This window comes from Salvelinus sp. IW2-2015, linkage group LG20 (genome assembly GCF_002910315.2).
Source record: "Salvelinus sp. IW2-2015 linkage group LG20, ASM291031v2, whole genome shotgun sequence".
Taxonomy (NCBI): Eukaryota; Metazoa; Chordata; class Actinopteri; order Salmoniformes; family Salmonidae; genus Salvelinus; species Salvelinus sp. IW2-2015.
This window is the reverse complement of record NC_036860.1, coordinates 17,354,148-17,375,720: the sequence shown is the minus strand read 5'-3', so window position 1 is coordinate 17,375,720 and position 21,573 is coordinate 17,354,148. Positions and strand designations below refer to the sequence as shown.

At 43.2% G+C, this 21,573-nt stretch overlaps 1 protein-coding gene across 1 annotated transcript in view; it reads left to right on the top strand.

The window, feature by feature from the left end:
- The window catches only part of LOC111982089 (BEN domain-containing protein 4-like), a 50,966-nt gene that overhangs the window by 18,123 nt on the left and 11,270 nt on the right, over window positions 1-21,573 (top strand). The window contains exons 2-4 of the mRNA XM_070449250.1: window positions 5,615-6,202; window positions 6,581-6,683; window positions 6,864-6,909. Coding sequence (XP_070305351.1) covers window positions 5,615-6,202; window positions 6,581-6,683; window positions 6,864-6,909 — 737 coding nt within the window. The remainder of the gene's footprint in view (window positions 1-5,614; window positions 6,203-6,580; window positions 6,684-6,863; window positions 6,910-21,573) is intronic.

The following is a 21,573-nucleotide window of genomic DNA, read 5'->3' as shown; positions in this document are numbered from 1 at the left end:
GAAGCTATGTTGCGCTTGGTGACCTCTGACTGTTTCATCCCAACATCGTTGGTGCCGACGTGGATAACAATATCTCTATACTCTCTACACTCGACAGTTTTAGCTTTAGCCAGCACCATCTTCAGATTAGCCTTAACGTCGGTAGCCCTGCCCCCTGGTAAACAGTGTATGATCGCTGGGTGATTCGTTTTAAGTCTAATACTGCGGGTAATGGAGTCGCCAATGACTAGGGTTTTCAATTTGTCAGAGCTAAGGGTGGGAGCCTTCGGCGTCTCAGACCCCGTAACGGGAGGAGTAGAGACAAGAGAAGACTCGGCCTCAGACTCCGACTCGCTACTTTTTTTAAATTTATTTATTTATTTTTATTTTTTTTAATTTTCGTGGTATCCAATCGCTAGTAATTACTATCTTGTCTCATCGCTACAACTCCCGTACGGGCTCGGGAGAGACGAAGGTAGAAAGCCATGCGTCCTCCGAAGCACAACCCAACCAAGCCGCACTGCTTCTTAACACAGCGCGCCTCCAACCCGGAAGTCAGCCGCACCAATGTGTCGGAGGAAACACCGTGCACCTGGCCCCCTTGGTTAGCGCGCACTGCGCCCGGCCCGCCACAGGAGTCGCTGGAGCGCGATGAGACAAGGATATCCCTACCGGCCAAACCCTCCCTAACCCGGACGACGCTAGCCCAATTGTGCGTCGCCCCACGGACCTCCCGGTCGCGGCCGGTTGCGACAGAGCCTGGGCGCGAACCCAGAGACTCTGGTGGCGCAGCTAGCACTGCGATGCAGTGCCCTAGACCACTGCGCCACCCGGGAGGCCCCCGACTCGCTACTTAATGAGGAAAACCGGTTGAAAGTTTCTGTCGGCTGAATGAGCGACACCAGTTGAGCATTCCTACAGCATTTCCCTCCAGAAGCCATGAGAAAGTTGTCCGGCTGTGGGGACTGTGCGGGGGGATTTATTCTAACGTTACTATCTGTACTTACTGGTGGCACAGACGCTATTTCATCCTTCCCTACACTGAAATTACCCTTGCCTAACGATTGCGTCTGAAGCTGGGCTTCCAGCACAGCTATCCTCGCCGTAAGGCGATCGTTCTCCTGTATAATATGAGTACAGCGACTGCAATTAGAAGACATCATGTTAATGTTACTACTTAGCTTCGGCTGTTGAAGGTGCTGACGAACCATGTCCAGATAAAGCGTCCGGAGTGAAAAAGTTGAATGAGGGAAAAAAGTTGTGAGGGAAAAACTAAAAATATAAACGGTAATTAAAAACAAAAAAGAAAAAAACGTAAAGTTGTCAGCTAGCAAAGTAAGGTTGGCAACAAAACGCACAGCAAAACGCACAGCAACACGTCTGCAAGTTCAAGAGGAAGTGACGTGGTCCACTCACAAAAAAACGTACCACTTGATGCAGTCAGTATATCTGGAGGAAGCATCAGAGTAGCTGGATTACATGGTGAGCCACGTGGTATGATGATGTTAGGAGCCTCCAACACCATTGACCATTTGTTCCAACGAGCAGCTGTGACCTGGGCAGCTCTATTCATTGTCAAAAGACTATGAACAGCATGTGGACACTTGATGGTAAGATGTTGGTCGAGAACAAGCGATGCCACCATCGACACAGCGACATAAATACCCTGCATAGCTCTGAGACAGGGACCCAATCCCAACGCCACATCATCCAATTTCTTCTAATAGTAGCCTACAGGTTTCTGATAATCACCATGGTCTTGTGTCAGCACTGAGGTCATTGAGCCATCTTTTTCAGCCACAAAGAGGGTGAACAGTTGGCCTGAGTCCAGAATGCCTAAAGCCAGTACTGATGACAAAGCTAGTTTGAGCTGGCCAAAAACCTATTTCTGTTCTTCCGTGAAGGCTTTTGAATCAGAGTCTCCCTTGAGGAGGTCATTCAAAGTATAGGCATACTTTGAAATGGTTCTTCATATCACTAGACAGTGAATTTCAAATCTCTTTCATGCTCACAACCGGAGGAGCTGTTCCACCCTTTTCCAGAGTGGTGTTCTCACTTAACAATGGCATTACATTAACTAAAAAGTTGTATATTATATATCTCTATGTTTATATATTTATTTAACCCCAAAATATATCCCCTTTGAAGACTCAAACCTCTTCTAGAACACAAATTGTTTCTGTAGAGCCTGGCTACCAATAAAAATGTATGTTCACTTCAAAAAGCTTGTTGAAGGCATACATTAACCCCACGTGTAAAGATTGCTACTCAATTAGCAACTCCCTTCTATGCAACAAGAGGGTTTCACCAAAAGAAAGGACTCTAACCTTTTAATAGAGGACTTAAATCCCTATAATAGAGAACAAAGGCGTTGAACCTTATACATCACAGATACATATCACTCATTGCATGCACACATTTTACCCTGATTTGGTTCTTTTAAAATGATATTGGTCTACACTCACCCAGCACTTCTGCCATCAATTAGGAGATGAAGAGTTGACTCCAAAAGTGGATTGCGCTCAGCCTTCTCTCTTTCTTCTGGATCAACAGATTTGGTCATTTTTTTCTTGTTGTTGTTCAGACCAATTCATCCGGGTCACGGCACCAAATGTTAGCAGTTGATGTTATTCTTCAATAACACAGACCCCAAAGCAAATCAGGGGGAGGAAAATAGGTTTATTCAAAGAGAACACATCATGCGGTGAGGTAGATGTTCATGCTCCCCTGTCCTCAGTGATTCTCTCCACAGAACAAAGGGACAGGATGTAGTTTTATAACTCAGCCCTAGCCTGTGGTTGACCAATTAGAATTCATTGCAATAAAACTGGGCAAATGGCCAAATAACAAGTATCCTATTTCAGATTCAATGTATAAACAATTTGGTCCAATGAGAACTTGCCATGTAGCTATGAGTCCCGGACTGAATTTCCCCCCATGTCTCTGACCCATTGATATTACAGAAAAAACACTATTTCCATTGATTGTTTATTCTAGTCCTCTCGTCCTCTGCGTTGTGTATTATCTTTAAAATATTCTTACAAACCTCAGGAGGAGGAGGGGGAGGACATCAGCTTACATAAAATCAAATGCATTTGTCAAAAGTTCTCAACAGCAACCCAACCCTAAAAAGGTCCAATGCAGCCGTTTTTATCTCAATATCAAATAATTTCTGGGTAACAATTAAGTGATTGCTTTCAATTAAAATGGTCAAAAAGGAACAAAAATAGCTTCTTAGCAAGAGCAATTTCTCAAGCAATAATTTTGCTAGGACAGTCTGGGAGTGGGGAGGGGAATATTGACAACTAGCTGTTGTTGGCAGAGAAGTTTGGAACTCTCTTTCTTATTGGTCTATTAAAGGCCCAATGCAGCCGTTTTATCTCTATCAAATCACTTCTGGGTAACAAATATATACCTTACAGTGACTGGGGTCATACTTACAAACATAAGCATGCATTTAAAGTGAAATGGGTTCTCACGCACAAAATGCGTATCAGCCAATGAAAAGCGTCGATTTACTTGCATGTGACCGAACGCTAAATTGTAGCTCGTCCCATGGGATAACATGGCACAAGTTAGCCCTATTCTAACTTCAACAGTAAGCACTGATTATATCCTGGCACAAGTGCATCAGCCATTTAAAGTCGTTGAGGTAGTTGGGAGTGTTCCAAAACTTGTTCATCAATGGAAGTGTCCTTAACATACAAAGTCCAACAGCATGTTCTGATGATCATTTGACTGACTGGGCAAAATTATCTCTGTTTAAAGTCATTAGTACACGTAATGGTCACATATTGTGGAAGGGTTTGAATCTCACATGAGTCCCCCCCCCCTTTGAAATGTTGATTTACAGTTGAAGTCGGAAGTTTACATACAACTTAGCCAAATATATTTAAACTCAGTTTTTCACAATTCCTGACATTTAATCCTAGTAAGAATTCCCTGTCTTAGGTCAGTTAGGATCACCACTTTATTTTAAGAATGTGAAATGTCAGAATAATAGTAGAGAGAATGCTTACTTACAGGCCCTAACCAACAGTGCAATTTTTAAATAAAAAATAGGTATTAGGTGAACAATTGAAAAGTAAATAAATAAAAACAACAGTAAAAACACAGTGAAAAATAACAGTAGCGAGGCTATATACAGTAGCGAGGCTATAACAGTAGCGAGGCTATATACAGGCACCGGTTAGTCGGGCTAATTGAGTACATGTAGGTATGGTTAAAGTGACTATGTGTATATGATAAACAGAGAGTAGCAGCAGTGTAAAAGAGGGGTTGGGGGGGCGGGACAATGCAAATAGTCCGGGTAGCCGGGTAGACTTGAACCCACGGTTAAAGTGCAGTATCAGCTGTGAATCATCTGCTTTAGCAGTGCGTGCCACTGAGAAGCAAGGTTGATAATGATAGCCTACATGACTGCTATTTGCCAAATCTATAAGGTCATCCTTTTATTTATTTTTTTACAATATACAATAAACGTATTTTTCCCCATAAAAGCACATGGATGCGTGTGAAACTAATAAACAAAAAATGTGGGATTTACCTATTTTAAGAAATGCCATTGGTTGGCAGATATAAAGTCTAAGATCTTTTATAGGCTGATGAAGAAGTTGTGCCTGGATATAATCAGTACCATCTGTTGAGGTTAGCATAGGGCTAACGTGTGCCATGTTATCTGATGAGACAGCTACAATTTAGCGTTCTCGCACATGAAAGTTTAATCTACGCTTTTCATTGGCATTTTGTGCATGAGAACCCATTGCACTTTAAATGCTTGCATATGTTCGCAAGTATGGCCCCAGTATTTTCAAATAAAAAAGAAACAAAAAATAGCTTCTTAGCAGGACCAATTTTGTCAAGCAACAATTTCGCTAGGACTGTCAGGGAGTGGTCTGAGTGGGGAGGAGAACATTTCAAACTAACTGTTATTGGCATAAAGGTTTGGAACTCTTTCTTATTGGTCTATCAACTAATTCCAACCGCATAGTATGGAAATATATATAAAACACAGAAAAAAATTATGTTTTTGACTGCACTAGGCCTTTAAGCCGCAAATAGGAACCAGAGGCAGCCATGGCAAGAAATAGAGAAGTACAGGCATAGACATTGAGTCTGACTCAGCCATCTTCCTTTACAAGAGTGCAATTGAATAGAGGGACCCTGTACTATTGTAAAAGATGGTCGAACATTTTAAAGAGGAAAAGCCAGATAGAGAGTGGGAGAAAGTGGGTGATGAGGAAGCCAGAGCAGCGATGCAGAAACCAGTGTAGCACAGCTCAAATGGTTGACAGAACCATTTAGTAATGATGCCCCCCACGGCCGGAAACAGACTGGCTTCAACAGGATGTTGCACTGTGACACCGTTATACAGAATCTGAGAGTCAAGTAGAGGTGACTGAGAAAGGGATAAAACTCAAGCAATCCTACAGTAGTATGACGAACAACCAATCTAGTCGATGCTGATCTTAGTTTTTTGATCCATCAATTCAATGCCAAGTAAATCAGGACAAGTAATTCAGGACAGCGGAAATGTAGAAATGTGCTCAAAAAGTTGACGCCAAAATATACTGATTGACTTGAATGTCAATTGAATGCCTTGGCTATCATTGTGTCTTGACTCCTCTGCTTCCAGAAAACCGTCTCATCTTGGATGCTTTCGCACAGGATTGTAGCCGTGTGCTCACTCTCCTCAACGGTGGCCGGTTCGTGGAGCCCCAAGATCCTCTGCCCTCCTCCGTTACCTCCCACATCAAGCAGGAGGAAAGCTGCCTCTCTGGGCCTGGGGGGGAGTCAAAGCCAGACGCGGGTCAAGTGGGTCACTGCCCCACCCTGGGCAAGCCACAGCCCAAGGAGAGCTCCACCGTCGATCCTGATGAGGAAGCCCAGCGAGGTCACTGGAGCCAAAAACAAACATACGCATTCCTGCACATCTTCACAAAGTCCCTCCAGAGCTACCTGTTCACCGGGCCCCAGCAGCCCCACCCGGACCTGGGCCTCGAGGGAGAGCGAGGCCCATCGGCCGAGTCTAGGGTGTCACCCAGCAATAACCTTGGGGGCTGGAGCTCCCCAGCCCCTTCGGAGTCCTATGGCCACCCCTCGTCCACCCTGACGGAGGAGGAAGAGGAGAGCTGCTGCCCTCGCTGTGTGGAGCTGGAGCAGGAGATGCTGTGTCTGCAGAAGGAGAATGAAGAGCTGCGCAACAAGCTGGACAACATACCAGGTACAGTACAGGGCTTTCTGGATAATAGAGCACAGTAATGGCAATTTCTACAGTTATGCAGATTCATGTGAGATGGTGACTTGGTATGTGGATACGAAATAAGCCCACGTCAGTCTTAACTTAAGTGAGACAATGTGCTCAATTTGCTGCCCAAGACAAAACACTCAATGGATTTGGGTTTTTACCCTGTGACTCAGCATACATGTGGCTAATAATTACACAATAATGACACAGCACCAACACAATGTGGTGTAGTACATTACTTTTCATGTCAAGATGAAGTAAATCGCATTGTTGCTGTGACTTTTGTCAGACGCACAATTTACAATGAAATATATTTGAGGGTTTTTATAAATGAAGCCCCTGATCTCCTTCCAGCTCCCTGCCAGAATGTGCTGGACTTCTTCAAGACTGTTCTCCAGCATCATAACCCGTTTATACAGCCCATGTCACAGGAGGAACAAACAGAGGTAAGCAAGCAGTTTGTCTCAAAACACACATGTTTTTATAAAAAGAAATACTCTTGGTCTGTTCCAGTTCTGTCAGATACTGTACTCTACTGTTTGATACTGTATGTTTTCGTGGTCATAATGTGTATATTATAGATGTTACTTAACAAATGCAAAATAAGACACCAGGGTGAACTTCTATATCTAAATAGCGCTCTCTCTCTCTCTCTACAGGAAGAAGAACAGACAACACATGAGGTTTGTGTTTTCGAGATGTGTTTTATGTGACTTAATGACCCCTCAATTTTTGACAGTTCTGAGCTATAGTTTGAATCAGAGTTCAGTTATTTGTGACATTGTATTTTTTTCATTTGGCCTGGTTGGTTTAACATTGCCAAATGTCAAACTAACTAAAATGCCTAAACAAAACCATGTGTCCTTTGTTTATTGGTGAAAAATGCTCACGTTAAATCTATCTATGATTCTCAAGAAGCATATCTTGTCCCAAACTTCGTATTACTTTTTTTGGGTCGTCCAACATGCGTGAGGAAACAGCGTAATAGCCGCTCTGAGACAGGAATAAGCTATAGTCAGTAGCCTGTATCCCCAGTATAGCTCCCTAATCTGCATCATATGCACTGCTACTCAATGTTTCAGAGAAAGTTATGGTACTGCGTGCATTTCATTAAATACTTGCAGTCAAACCAGCAATACTGCCCATCTCTGGTTCTTTTCTTGTGTTTGGTCCGGACTGTGTTCAAACCTGCATCGAACCGCACCACGGTATGAATGGAATCAGACCAAAATCCCCCTTTTTTAGCAAACCAAGCTTCATTGTTTAGTGAGCTCCCGGGTGCCGATAGTGTTCACACCAGTCTAAACTAAGGGGGAGTTTGGAAAATCCGCACAAAACCACTTTGGTGTGAAAGCCCCTTAGTTTTTGTCTTTAAGGAATTGGCCTTAATCAAATATTACCTAAACACCTGTGTTGCTTTCTCAACATGATTATTTTTTTATGGAGCTGATAGTTTTGCTTCTCGTTGTAAACATAAGAGTACATTCATTAATAATTAGCAGTTATGCAACAACAGAAGACTGTTGTTTTTGACATTCTCGAAACCCGGTGACTGGTTTTGATTGGGCAGCTCCCATACTGCCACAGGCTTTAGGGTTAGGGAGAAACAAAACCCTGCAGAGGAAAATGACTAGGACAGAGTAATCTAGGTTCAGGACTGTTGTTGCCACCATGGAGCGTCAGTCAGAATGCAAATGAGGAGATTGCACAGGAATCCAGGTTTAGGGGTAACACCCACAGTGGGGAGGGTTTGGAATGGTGGTTTTGTAGGGCTAGTAAGGCTAGTGGCAAGGTTAGAAAGGATGTCTTAGGAGTTGTGGCTTGTAAGGCCTTGGAGATAGGATGTGGATAACAAGGATGTGGAAGTCTGGTAGGGAGATACATAAAAGGACACATTAGGAACATAACATTAAAATGTACAGACATTACAAAGTAGTGCCAGGTGACTATAGTGAATAGGCTTAACATACAGTGGTTGCTCCACTAAACGTTTTGTGATTATGCTGCAGGCCTTAGAGGTAATTTATGGTTTAGTACGGTACCCGGCGTCACCACTTCATTACTCCAGACCAGCGCAAGGGGGAGTTAGAGCAGTGATTATGCTTTTGGGTCCTACTGTGTCTCTAACTGACAATGAATGGGCGACATAAACCTAAATAGAAACTGATAATTGTGCATGACTTCAGTATTACTTACTAAAACTGTTGTTACACTAAGGTTTTTATTATTTTATTTTGTTAGGATTATTTACTTTAAGGGGCATTGCACTAATAATGGCGTTGACTAGGGAAACATTCCCGCTGTTCTTAGTGCCAGTCTACACGTTCAAACTGAAACAATGTAACTAATAATGGCATCTTCATGCTTTCGTTAATCAAATAATGATAAAATAAACTTTCAAAATGCCGATGTTTATTTAGTTATGTATCCATAACGAATTACTATGGGAATAGATATCACTGAATTACAGAAATATTGGAACAAAGTTGTCTAATGAAGGTAAACAAATTGTTGCTTACTGGAAAATACTCTTTCAAACACACACGGTCACATTGTGCAGTTGTGGCCAAAAGTTTTGAGAATGACACAAATATAAATTTTCACAAAGTCTGCTGCCTCAGTTTGAATGATGGAATTTGAATATACTCAAGAATGTTATGAAGAGTGATCAGATGAATTGCAATGAATTGCAATGTCCCTCTTTGCCATGTAAATGAACTGAATCCCCCAAAAACATTTCCACTGCATTTCAGCCCTGCCACAAAAGGACCTGACATCATGTCAGTGATTCTCTCGTTAACACAGGTGTGAGTGTTGACGAGGACAAGGCTGGAGATCACTCTGTCATGCTGATTGAGTTTGAATAACAGACTGGAAGCTTCAAAAGGAGGGTGGTGCTTGAAATCATTGTTCTTCCTCTGTCAAATATGGTTACCTGCAAGGAAACATGTGCCGTCATCATTGCTTTGCACAAAAGGGCTTCAAAGGCAAGGATATTGCTGCCAGTAAGATTGCACATAAATCAACCATTTATCGGATCATCAAGAACTTCAAGGAGAGCGGTTCAATTGTTTTGAAGAAGGCTTCAGGGCGCCCAAGAAAGTCCAGCAAGCGCCAGGACCATCTCCTAAAGTTGATTCAGCTGCGGGATCGGGGCACTACCAGTACAGAGCTTGCTCAGGAATGGCAGCAGGCAGGTGTGAGTGCATCTGCACACACAGTTGAGGCGAAGACTTTTGGAAGATGGCCTGGTGTCAAGAAGGGCAGCAAAGAAGCCACTTCTCTCAAGGAAAAACATCAGGGACAGACTGATATTCTGCAAAGGGTACAGGGATTGGACTGCTGAGGACTGGGGTAAAGTCATTTTCTCTGATGAATCCCCTTTCCGATTGTTTGGGGCATCCGGAAAAAAGTTTGTCCGGAGAAGACAAGGTGAGCGCTACCATCAGTCCTGTGTCATGCCAACAGTAAAGCATCCTGAGACCATTCATGTGTGGGGTTGCTTCTCAGCCAAGGGAGTGGGCTCACTAACAATTTTGCCTAAGAACACAGCCATGAATAAAGAATGGTACCAACACATCCTCCGAGAGCAACTTCCCCCAACCATCCAGGAACAGTTTGGTGATGAACAATGCCTTTTCCAGCATGATGGAGCACCTTGCCATGAGGCAAAAGTGATAACTAAGTGGCTCGGGGAACAAAACATCTATATTTTGGGTCCATGGCCAGGAAACTCCCCAGACCTTAATCCCATTGAGAACTTGTGGTCAATGGTCAAGAAGCAGATGGACAAACAAAAACCCACAAATTCTGACAAACTCCAAGCATTGATTAGGTAAGAATGGGCTGCCATCAGTCAGGATGTGGACCAGAAGTTAATTGACAGCATGCCAGAGCAGATTGCAGAGGTCTTGAAAAAGAAAGGTACATACTGCAAATATTGAGTCTTTGCATCAACTTCATGTAATTGTTAATAAAATCCTTTGACACTTATGAAATGCTTGTAATTATACTTCAGTATTCCATAGTAACATCTGACAAATATCTAAAGACACTGAGGCAGCAGACTTTGTGGAAATTCATTTTTCTGTCATTCTCAAAACTTTTGGCCACGACTGTACAGCTCCATTATGGCTTTTAGCAGGTAGCTGGATAATAGACTTGCCTGGAAGGAGGGTAGGGGGAGAATTCTATCGTCAAATGTATTTCTAAGTTAGGTTGGCTGTATCACAACCGGCCATGATTGGTTGCAATTTCAGTTTCATCCCCCAGAAAAAATAAATAATAATAATATCACAATTAGTATTATTATGTATCACATCCGATCGTGATTGGAAGGTTAGATTACTTGTTGGTTATTACTGCATTGTCGGAATTAGAAGCACAAGCATTTCGCTACACTCCCATTAACATCTGCTAGCCATGTGTCTGTGACAAATAAAATTTGATTTGATTTGAAGTCCCATAGGGCGGCACACAATTTTCCCAGCGTTTCTCTCCCTCAAAAAACAGAAATAAATGTTTTGGCCTTTGCAAAAATTATTTTGGCCTTTTTCAGATTACAATCACTCACTTAAAAAAAAAAATCCAACTAAATAACCTCCAAAATATCGTTATACATTATCAAGTTGATGGCACGGTCATATAGCCCGGCACCTACATAAAGCTGAGTGACTCACTCATTCATGGCTTTGGATCAAAATAAATAAGTACCAACATTATTTCTGATAGCCCATTATGGGCTATTAGCAGGACAATATACCTTTACCAACACCTTTCTGTATTTTGATACTTTGTGGATGGGGCTCCGGAGTGGATGGGGGCTCCTACAGTGCAAACAGATGCAGGTTCAATACCCGTGCCGGCCACCACTGGGAGACCCATGAGGCGGCTTTTGGTTTTTAATTTAGAATCCTCCAATTATTGGCGGAGAGTCACATCATATTTTCCGATATACTGTAGGCCTATTGCAGGCGACATGAATCTCACTAGTGTTCAGTAATGTGCTGTTAAAAGTGGTGTAAGTGTTATTTATTTTAAGAGCATATTGAAGATAGAAGCAATAGGATTTGAAGCAATAGCCTACAACTATTTCAGCACCTGTTTCACACTGCTCTGAGACAAGCATGGGGACTGGTCTTGATAAATCAATTCGATTTCTTTTTCACTGAATCTCCGTTTGGATATTGGTTAGACTACAATTAAACAATTAGGTGTAGAAATGTTATGCTCTTACGGCAACCTTTATTTAACTAGGCAGATCAGTTAAGAATAAATTCTTATTTACAAGGACAGCCTACTCCTTCCTCCCATCAGGGAATTGAACCCTGGTCTCTTTAGCTAAATAGCCAAGTACTGTATCCTACTCCCGACCGTCATGTTGTACAGTGCCATATTTTCCATTCCATTCTAATGGAAACTCAGAGTGTTTTTCGTTTTTCTTGGAATAGAAGCAACATAATTTTAATCTAATTAATTTACTTATTTGATATAGGGGGCAGCATTTTCACTTTTGGATGAATTGCATGCCCATAGTGAACTGCCTCATATTCTGTCCCAGATGCTAATACAGTGGGGCAAAAAAGTATTTAGTCAGCCACCAATTGTGCAAGTTCTCCCACTTAAAAAGATGAGAGAGGCCTGTAATTTTCATCATAGGTACACTTCAACTATGACAGACAAAATGAGGAATAAAAATCCAGAAAATCACATTGTAGGATTATTTATGAATTTATTTGCAAATTATGGTGGAAAATAAGTATTTGGTCAATAACAAAAGTTTATCTCAATAATTTGTTATATACCCTTTGTTGGCAATGACAGAGGTCAAACATTTTCTGTAAGTCTTCACAAGGTTTTCACACACTGTTGCTGGTATTTTGGCCCATTCCTCCACGCAGAMCTCCTCTAGAGCAGTGATGTTTTGGGGCTGTTGCTGGGCAACACGGACTTTCAACTCCCTCCAAAGATTTTCTATGGGGTTGAGATCTGGAGACTGGCTAGGCCACTCCAGGACCTTGAAATGCTTCTTACGAAGCCACTCCTTCGTTGCCCGGGCGGTGTGTTTGGGATCATTGTCATGCTGAAAAACCCAGCCACGTTTCATCTTCAATGCCCTTGCTGATGGAAGGAGGTTTTCACTCAAAATCTCACGATACATGGCCCCATTCATTCTTTCCTTTACACGGATCAGTCGTCCTGGTCCCTTTGCAGAAAAACAGCCCCAAAGCATGATGTTTCCACCCCCATGCTCACAGTAGGTATGGTGTTCTTTGGATGCAACTCAGCATTCTTTGTCCTCCAAACACGACGAGTTTGAGTTTTTACCAAAAAGTTTATATTTGGTTTCATCTGACCATATGACATTCCCCAATCTTCTTCTGGATCATCCAAATCTCTCTAGCAAACTTCAGACGGGCCTGGACATGTACTGGCTTAAGCAGGGGACACGTCTCGCACTGCAGGATTTGAGTCCCTGGCGGCGTAGTGTGTTACTGATGGTAGGCTTTGTTACTTTGGTCCCAGCTCTCTGCAGGTCATTCAGTAGGTCCCCCGTGTGGTTCTGGGATTTTGCTCACCGTTCTTGTGATCATTTTGACCCCACGGGGTGAGATCTTGCGTGGAGCCCCAGATCGAGGGATTATCAGTGGTCTTGTATGTCTTCCATTTCCTAATAATTGCTCCCACAGTTGATTTCTTCAAACCAAGCTGCTTAACCTATTGCAGATTCAGTCTTCCCAGCCTGGTGCAGGTCTACAATTTTGTTTTCTGGTGTCCTTTGACAGCTCTTGGTCTTGGCCATAGTGGAGTTTGGAGTGTGACTGTTTGAGGTTGTGGACAGGTGTCTTTTTACTGATAACAAGTTCAAACAGGTGCCATTAATACAGGTAACGAGTGGAGGACAGAGGAGCCTCTTAAAGAAGAAGTTACAGGTCTGTGAGAGCCAGAAATCGTGCTTGTTTGTAGGTGACCAAATACTATTTTCCACCATAATTTGCAAATAAATTCATAAAAAATCCTACAATGTGATTTTCTGGATTTTTATTCTCATTTTGTCTGTCATAGTTGAAGTGTACCTATGATAAAATTACAGGCCTCTCTCATCTTTTTAAGTGGAGAGACTGCACAATTGGTGGCTGACTAAATACTTTTTTGCCCCACTGTAATTCTGAATGTGGCAAATGTAGCTTTCACAATCATCTTCCTGAAATTGAGAGCTGTAAAGGTTTTCATAAAAGGAATTGACAAATGATGATATTGTAATGGGATCTTTGCATAAAACATCGTTCATTTTGAGTGCAGTTATAGATTTTCTTTTGTAGTTTCTCTTTTCAAGTGCAAAAAAGTAACTAGTGTTTCTTTCCCCCTCTTCAATCCATTTTGCTCTTGACCTTACAAAGGCGCCCTTTGCCAGATCCGTGTAAGTCTGTTCTAATTCTAGTTGTAAAGACCTGAGGGAGGGACGCACACTTTGTAAACAGGAATAGGTGCATCACCGGTCACTGAGCTGGCAAGCTAAAGTTAACTAGTTAGTCACAGAAATGTACATTCAATCTGTTAATTATTTATCTCACGAAGTCAGCATGGCTTAATATAGTTTATTTTGTTTTTGACCTCGAGATTGTTGCTGGATAGATACTTTCATATCTAACATGCTGGCGATGCTAGCTAGCTAATGTTAACGGGGCTAGCTAACCTCGTATCAGGATGCCTCGCTCTAGGCCGATTTGATTTATTTTACGAAGTCAGCATGGCTTACCATGTTTTCTTTCGTTTTTGACCTCAACATTGTTGCTGGATAGATACTTTCATATCTAACATGCTAGCTAATGCTAACAACGCTAGCAAACCTCATATCTGGATGCCTCACTCTAGTTCCCGAGAGAGCAGCATACTGGTAAGTCAACTTTGTTTTCAAACTTTGTACTCATCTGTAAAGTTGTTTTACATGCAATCATACAAGCTAGATAGATATATATTTTTGTTTAAAAGCCTGTTGTCATTCATTGGTTGTTTCTATGGAGCTAGCTAAGCTATCACTAACTAGCTAGGTGGATAATAATGTGATGTATAACGTTAGTAGGCTACAGTAACGTTACACTATTACTGAATGACAACAATATAGCTTTGTTAATACTAGTTGGCAAGTTGGTTGATTATGGGATGCAGTAGGCTAGCGTCGTTGTTATTCGTTGGGTCCCTTGACAAAATTATGTTATTTTTGACTTGGTAAAATAAGTTAATGGTTGTGTGCACTCTCACTAGATAGAATTGTGTGGTTTGGTGGCAGATTTTCAAAAGAAAATAGACATATACAGTAGAGGTCGACCGATTAGATTTTTCAACTCCGATACCGATTATTGGAGGACCAAAAAAAGCCGATACCGATTAATCTTCCAATTGTTTTATTTTATTTGTAATAATGACAATTACAACAATACTGAATGAACACTTATTTTAACTTAATATAATTCATCAATAAAATCAATTTAGCTTCAAATAAATAATGAAACATGTTCAATTTGGTTTAAATAATGCAAAAACAAAGTGTTGGAGAAGAAAGTAAAAGTGCAATATGTGCCATGTAAGAAAGCTAACGTTTAAGTTCCTTGCTCAGAACATGAGAACGCAAGAGAAGTGACACAATTTCACCAGGTTAATTTTACCTGCTTACCTTATTTCTTTTTAGCTAATATGCAGGTTTAAAAATATATACTTCTGTGTATTGATTTTAAGAAAGGCATTGATGTTTATGGTTAGGTACAGTCGTTGCAACATTTGTGCTTTTTTTTGTTGCAAATGTGCTTTTGTTAAATCATCCCCCGTTTGCCGAAGTTGGCTGTCTTTGTTTAGGAAGAAATAGTCTTCACACAGTTCGCACGAGCCAGGCGGCCCAAACTGCTGCATATTTTTTTTATTTTTTTTTTTTTTGTTTTTTATTCCTCTGATGGTTACCATGGTAGCATCGATGAAGCGCAGCCTTTTTAATCTGCGACCTGGCCAAGATAAAGCAAAGCAGTTCGACACATACAACAACACATAGTTACACATGGAGTAAAACAAACATATAGTCAATAATACAGTGAAAAAAATAATAAGGTCTATATACAATGTGAGGCAAGTGAGGTGAGATAAGGGAGGTGAAGGCAAACAAATATATGTATAAATAAATAAAAATATAAAAGGCCATGGAGGCGAAGTGAGTACAACACAGCAAGTAAAATAAAAACTTTAAAAAAACAATGGAATGTTGGTTTGCAGTGAGAAGAAAGTGCAAGTAGAGACAGAAATAATGGGGTGCAAAGGAGCAAAATAAATTAATAAATAATACAGTGGGTAAAGAGGTAGTTGTTTGGGCTAAATTGTAGATGGGTTACGTACAGGTGCAGTATCTATGAGCTGCTCTGACAGCTGGTGCTTAAAGCTAGTGAGGGAGATGGTGTTTCCAGTTTCAGAGATTTTTGTAGTTCGTTCCAGTCATTGGCAGCAGAGAACTGGAAGGAGAGGCGTCCAAAAGGAAGAATTGGTTTGGGGTGACTAGAGAGATATACCTGCTGGAGCACGTGCTACAGGTAGGTGCTGCTATGGTGACCAGCGAGCTGAGATAAAGGGGGACTTTACCTAGCAGGGTCTTGTAGATAGACCTGGAACCGTGGTTGGCGACGAGTATGAAGCGAGGGCCAGCCAACGAGAGTGTGACAGGTGCAGTGGTGGGTAGTATATGGGGCTTTGGTGACACTAGAAACGTGGATGGCACTGTGATAGACACTGCATCCAATTAAATTGATAGGGTTTTTGGAGCTAATTTGAAATACATCACCGAAGTCGAGGATTGGTAGGATGGTCAGTTTACGGAAGGGGTATGTTTGGCCAGCATGAGTAAGAGGTGCTTTGTTGCGGAATAGGACCAATTCTAGATGTTGACTTTGGATTGGAGATGTTTGATGTAGTCTGAAGGAGGTTTACAAGTCTACGCAGACACCTAGGTATTTGTAGGGTCCACATATTCTTAAGTCAGAGCCGTCCAAAGTAGTGATGTTGGACAGCGCGGGCATGAGCAGGCAGCGATCGGTTTGAGAGCATGCATTTGGTTTTACTTGTATTTAGAGCAGTTGGAGGCCACGGAAGGAAGAGTTGTATTGGCATTGTAGCTCGGCCTGGAGGTTGTTAACACAGTGTCAAAAGAGGGCCAGAGTATACAGAATAGTTGTCGTCTGCGTAGAGGTGGATCAGAGATCACCCAGCAGCAAGAGCGACATTCATTTGATTGTAACAGAAGAGAGTCGGTCCAAGAATTGAAACCCTGTGGCCCCCATAGAGACTGCCAGAGGCCCGACATACAGACCTGCCTTCACACCAGTGAACTCGATCAGAGAGTTAGTGGTGAACCAGCGAGGCAATCATTAGAGAAACCAAGGCTGTCGAGTCTGCCAATGAGGATGTGGTGATTGAACAGAGTCAAAGGCCATTGGGCCGCGTCAATGAATACGGCTGCACAGTATTGTGACTTCTATCGATGGCGGTTACGATATCGTTTAGTGACCTTGAGCGTGGCTGAGGTGCACCATGACGCAGCTCTGAAACCAGATTGGCTGCGGAGAAGGGTGTTGGTGGGATTCGAAATGGTCGGTAATCTGTTTGTTGACTTGGCTTTCGAAGACCTTAAAAGGAGGGTAGGATAGATATTAGGTCTGTAGCAGTTAGGTAAAGGGTGTCCCCCCCTTTTAGAAGGTGGATAACGCAGCTGCTTTCCAATCTTTGGGGATCTCAGACGACACGAAAGAGAGGTTGAAGAGGCTAGAATAGGGGTGCCAAACCAATTTCAGCAGATGTTTTAGAAAGAAAGGGTCGATATCTTTAGGCCCGCTCGATTTGTAAGGGTCCGTGGGATTGCAGCTCATTTGAACATCAGCTGACTGATTTTGGGAGCAAGAGAAATTGGGAAGCGCTTGGGCGCAGTAGGCAGAGGGGAGGGCAGCTGCTGTTGTCCGAGTAGGGGTAGCGCAGGTGGAAAGCCATGGCCAGCCCGTGAATGCTTATTGATAATTAACTCAATTATAGTGGATTTGTGCGGTGGTGACAGTGGTTTCCTATCTCAGAGCGGTTGGAAGCTGGGAGGAGGTTATCTTATTTCTCCATGGAACTTTACGGTGTCCAGAACTTTTTTGAATTTGTGTTGGCAGGAAGCAAATTTCGCTTGGAAAAAGCTAGCCTTGCTGTTCTCACTGCTGTGTATAATTTTTCTGGCTTCCCTGAAAAGTTGCATATCACGGGGCTGTTCGATGCTAATGCAGAGGCCCTAGGATGTTTTTTGTGGTTCAGGGCGTCAGGTCGGGAGGAACCAAGGGCTATATCTGTCGTTGGTTGCTAAATTTTTGAATGGAGGCATGCTTATTCAAGATTGGTGAGGAGGCATTTTTTAAAAAATGACCAGGAATCCTCTACTAGGGATGAGCAATCAATATTCCTTCCAGGATACCCGCCAGGTCGATTAGAAAGGCCTGCTTCCGCTGAGCTTTAGGGAGCGTTTGACAGTTGATGGTGGAGTCGTTTGAGCGCTGACCCATTAACGGATGCAGGCGAATGGGCAGTGATGCTGAGATTTGGTTGGAACAGCAGAGCTGTATTTGGAGGGCCAAGTTTGTTAGGATGATATCTATGAGGGTTACCCGTAGTTACGGAATGGGTGGTACCTGGAGGTTCATTTTATATTTTTGTGCAGAATTGAGGCTCAAGCCTTAGATTGTAGGGTGGCTGGGGTGTTGAGCATGTTTCAATGTAGGTTGCCTAGGCAGCGCAAGCTCTGAAGATAGATGGGGGCAATCAGTTCACATATAGTGCTCCAAGCCAGCTGGGGGCGAGGGTGGTCTATAGCAGGCGCAACGGTGAGAGACTTGGTTTTTAATAGAGAGTGGATTTTTTAAAAGGTAGAGTTTCAAATATGTTTGGAACAGACCTGGATAGTACTACAGAACTCTGCAGGCAGTCTTTGCAGTAGATTGCACCCGCCCTTTGGGCCTTCTAATCTGTCTGAAAATCTTGTAATTGGGGATGAAAATGTCTGAATTTTTTGGCTGGTCTTTCTAAGCAGGATTCAGACACGGCTTAAAACATCCGGGTTGCAGAGTGTGCTAAAGAGCAGTGAACAAAACAAACTTAGGGAGGAGGCTTTATGTTAAATGCATGAAGCAAGGCTACTTACGGTTAAGAAGTCATCAAAAGAGCGCGCTGGGGAATAGAAGTGGAGCCAGGTACTGCAGGGCTGGATTCGCCTCTACATCACCAGAGGAAGAGAGGAGGAGAGGATAAGGGTACTGGCTAAAAGCTATTGAGAATTGTCGCTAGAGCTACTAGAGGCAGAGAGTAAAAGGAGGGTTTCTGGGGGGCGATAAAATAGTTCTAAAGTGACATAATGTAGCAGACAAAGGTGATGGTAGGAATGTTAACAGTGGAGGTAAACCTAGGTATTTGAGTGATGATGAGAAGAATTTGTCTCTAGAAACATCATTGAAAACCAGGTTGTCATCCGCATATGTGGGTGGTGGAAGCTGAGAGGTTGGATATGGTATATCGAGAGCAGGGCTAGAAATCTCTACAGTGAAATTAAGCCAATAACACAACCAGAACAGCAATGGACAAGGCATATTTACATTAAGGAGAGGCATGCTAATCGAGTTGATCCATAAGGGTCCACGTGGTAGAGGTTGGTTTGGCGGTCGCGGCGATCCAGACAGCTGGCCGGGATATGGCTATCGGATGTAGCAGCATTGGAGGAGGTCTGTTTGTAGATACTCGGGCGTTTCCCGTCGGTAGGTATTAGGTGGGGTCCGTGTAGTGGGTCCGTGTGGTGAGGGGGATCAATCCAAATTGGCAAAATAATAATGTGCACCCAAGGAAAAAATACAAATAAATAAATAATAATATAATAGTTGTCCAACTATTATTGTTCAAATAGGCAGGCCGATAAGACAGCTAACGATTAGCGGGCCTCAGATGAGCGTTCAGTAACGTCGGGAGGGAGGTGCCAGTTGGATAAAATCCCTCGTGGCAGATAACGTCGGCAGTCAGTCGCGGCAGTCATGTCGTGAAGCCGGTGGGTTCCGTATCTGCAGCAGCAACAAAAGAAACGGGTCCGGATTGGTGGATGGAACTCCTAGCTGGTAGCTCCCAGAATGATAGGTTTGCTCCGCGTGGCTGCACCGTAAGACAATAGTCACACGGTTTGCGCTAGCTAGCTGCGAAATCAAGGTCAAGTGTCAGAGCCTCGGCTGGAATCCGCGGGAAACTGAGGAGAAAAAGAGTCCGGAATGCTCACGGTCCGAGTCGCGTTGCACAAAAGTGCCGGTAGTTATGAGCTAAAGGAATGCTGATGACCACTAAACGTGTGGCAGACTGAAACACAATGCTAGCCAGCAAAACCGGTATTTGCGGTGGCTGCTACAGATTAGCTTCATGGCTAGCTATGTGATAGCTTCTGGTTAGCTTTCAGGCTAGCTTTCCTGAATTCAGCCCGGCTAGTTTCCCGATGGATTCAGGATTGAGGTAAATATACCCTCTGAATTGAGTTGAAGCCGGGGCGGTGGGCTGCACTTGCGGGCTCTCTCTTGCAGGGAAAGGCTTTGGTAGTTTAGTAAGTTCCTATGAGATACATTAAAATATAGATACTAGGGATCTAAATAGCGGAAGCGACTACGAAATGGGCTGTACATACGCTATCAATCATCTAGGGGCAGGAGCGATCCGCACACTTCCGAGCGGAAACAGGCCAGGCAAGCGTTCAGGAAACAACAACTTCAGCGGATTAGGGATAGAAGGCCATCACGCGCGCGGCACAGGCCCGCCTCCTCTCCCCCACTTTATATGTCACTACCGGCTGGCCTCTACTCCGCTTTCCCTAGCCTGCATCGCGGATAACAGCTCCGTTATACGAGCTCCAGATGACGATCTTGGTAAGGTGTTTCAACGTCTCACTTAGTCCATACGACAGACATAGATCAAGGTCTGTCATTTTATCATAGGTAACTTCAACTATGAAGAGAATCTAAAAAAAAAATCCAGAAAATCACATTGTATGGATTTTTAATTAATTTTATTTAGACCAATGAGTTTCAACTGGCTGGAAATTAGTAATCCATTTTACCTATCAACAGTCAAGACGATCCGGCTCTCACAGACCTGTCTTGTTTCTTTAAGAGCTCTCTCTGTCCTCACACTCAGTACCTGTATTAACTGGCACTGTTTGAACTGTTACCTGCGTAACAAAAAACACTGTCACACACTCATCAAACACAGACCCATAACTCCACTGGCCAAGACCCAAGATTGGCTGTAAGGACTCCAGGAACTAAAATTGTAAACCTGCCCAAGGCTGGGAGGAGCTACTGATTGGACAATAGGCCTAGCAGCTTCTGATTTGAAGGTACCACACTGTGTGGGGCAATTATTTAGAAAATGGAAGACATTACAAGATGCACTTAATCACCCGTACTGGGGCTCCATCGCAAGATTCCTCACTCGTGGGGCATCCAATGATCATGCAGAACGGTGAGAATCCCAGAACCACACGGGCAGAGACCTGGATCTAATGACCTGACAGAGAGCTCGGGACCACAGCTCAAAGAACCATTAGTAACACACTACGCCGTCATGGGATAAATCCTGCAGTGCACGCAAAGTCCCCCTGCTTCAAGCCAGCGCATTGTCCAGGCCCGTCTGAAGTTTCCAATGACCACTGGATGATCCAGAGGAGAAAATGGGAGAAGGTCATGTGGTCTGATGAGACAAAAATAGAGCTTTTTTGGTCTAAACTCACTCGCCGTGTTTGGAGGGAAGAAGAAGGATTGAGTACACCCAAAGAACACCATCCCAACCGTGAAGCATGGAGGTGGAAACATCATCTTGGGGATGCTTTTTCTGCAAAGGGACAGGAACGACTGCACCGTATGAGGGATGGGATGGATGGGGCCATGTATCGCGAGATCTTGGCCAAAAACCTCCTTCCCTCAGTAAGAGCATTTAGAATGGGTCGTGGCTGGGTCTTCCAGCATGACAACGACCCGAAACACACAGCCAGGGGCAACTAAGGAGTGGCTCCTATAAGAAAGCATCTTCAAGGTCCTGGAGTGGCCTAGCCAGTCTCCAGACCTGAACCCAATAGAAAATCTTTGGAAGGAGCTGAAAGGTCCGTATTGCCCCAGCGACATACCCCGAACCTGAAGGCATCTGCAGAAGTCTGTATGAGGATGGGCCAAAATCCTAGCTGCAGTGTGTGCAAACCTGTCAAGAACTACAGGAAACGTTTGATCTCTGAATTTGCAAACAAACTTTCTGTACCAAATATTTTAAGT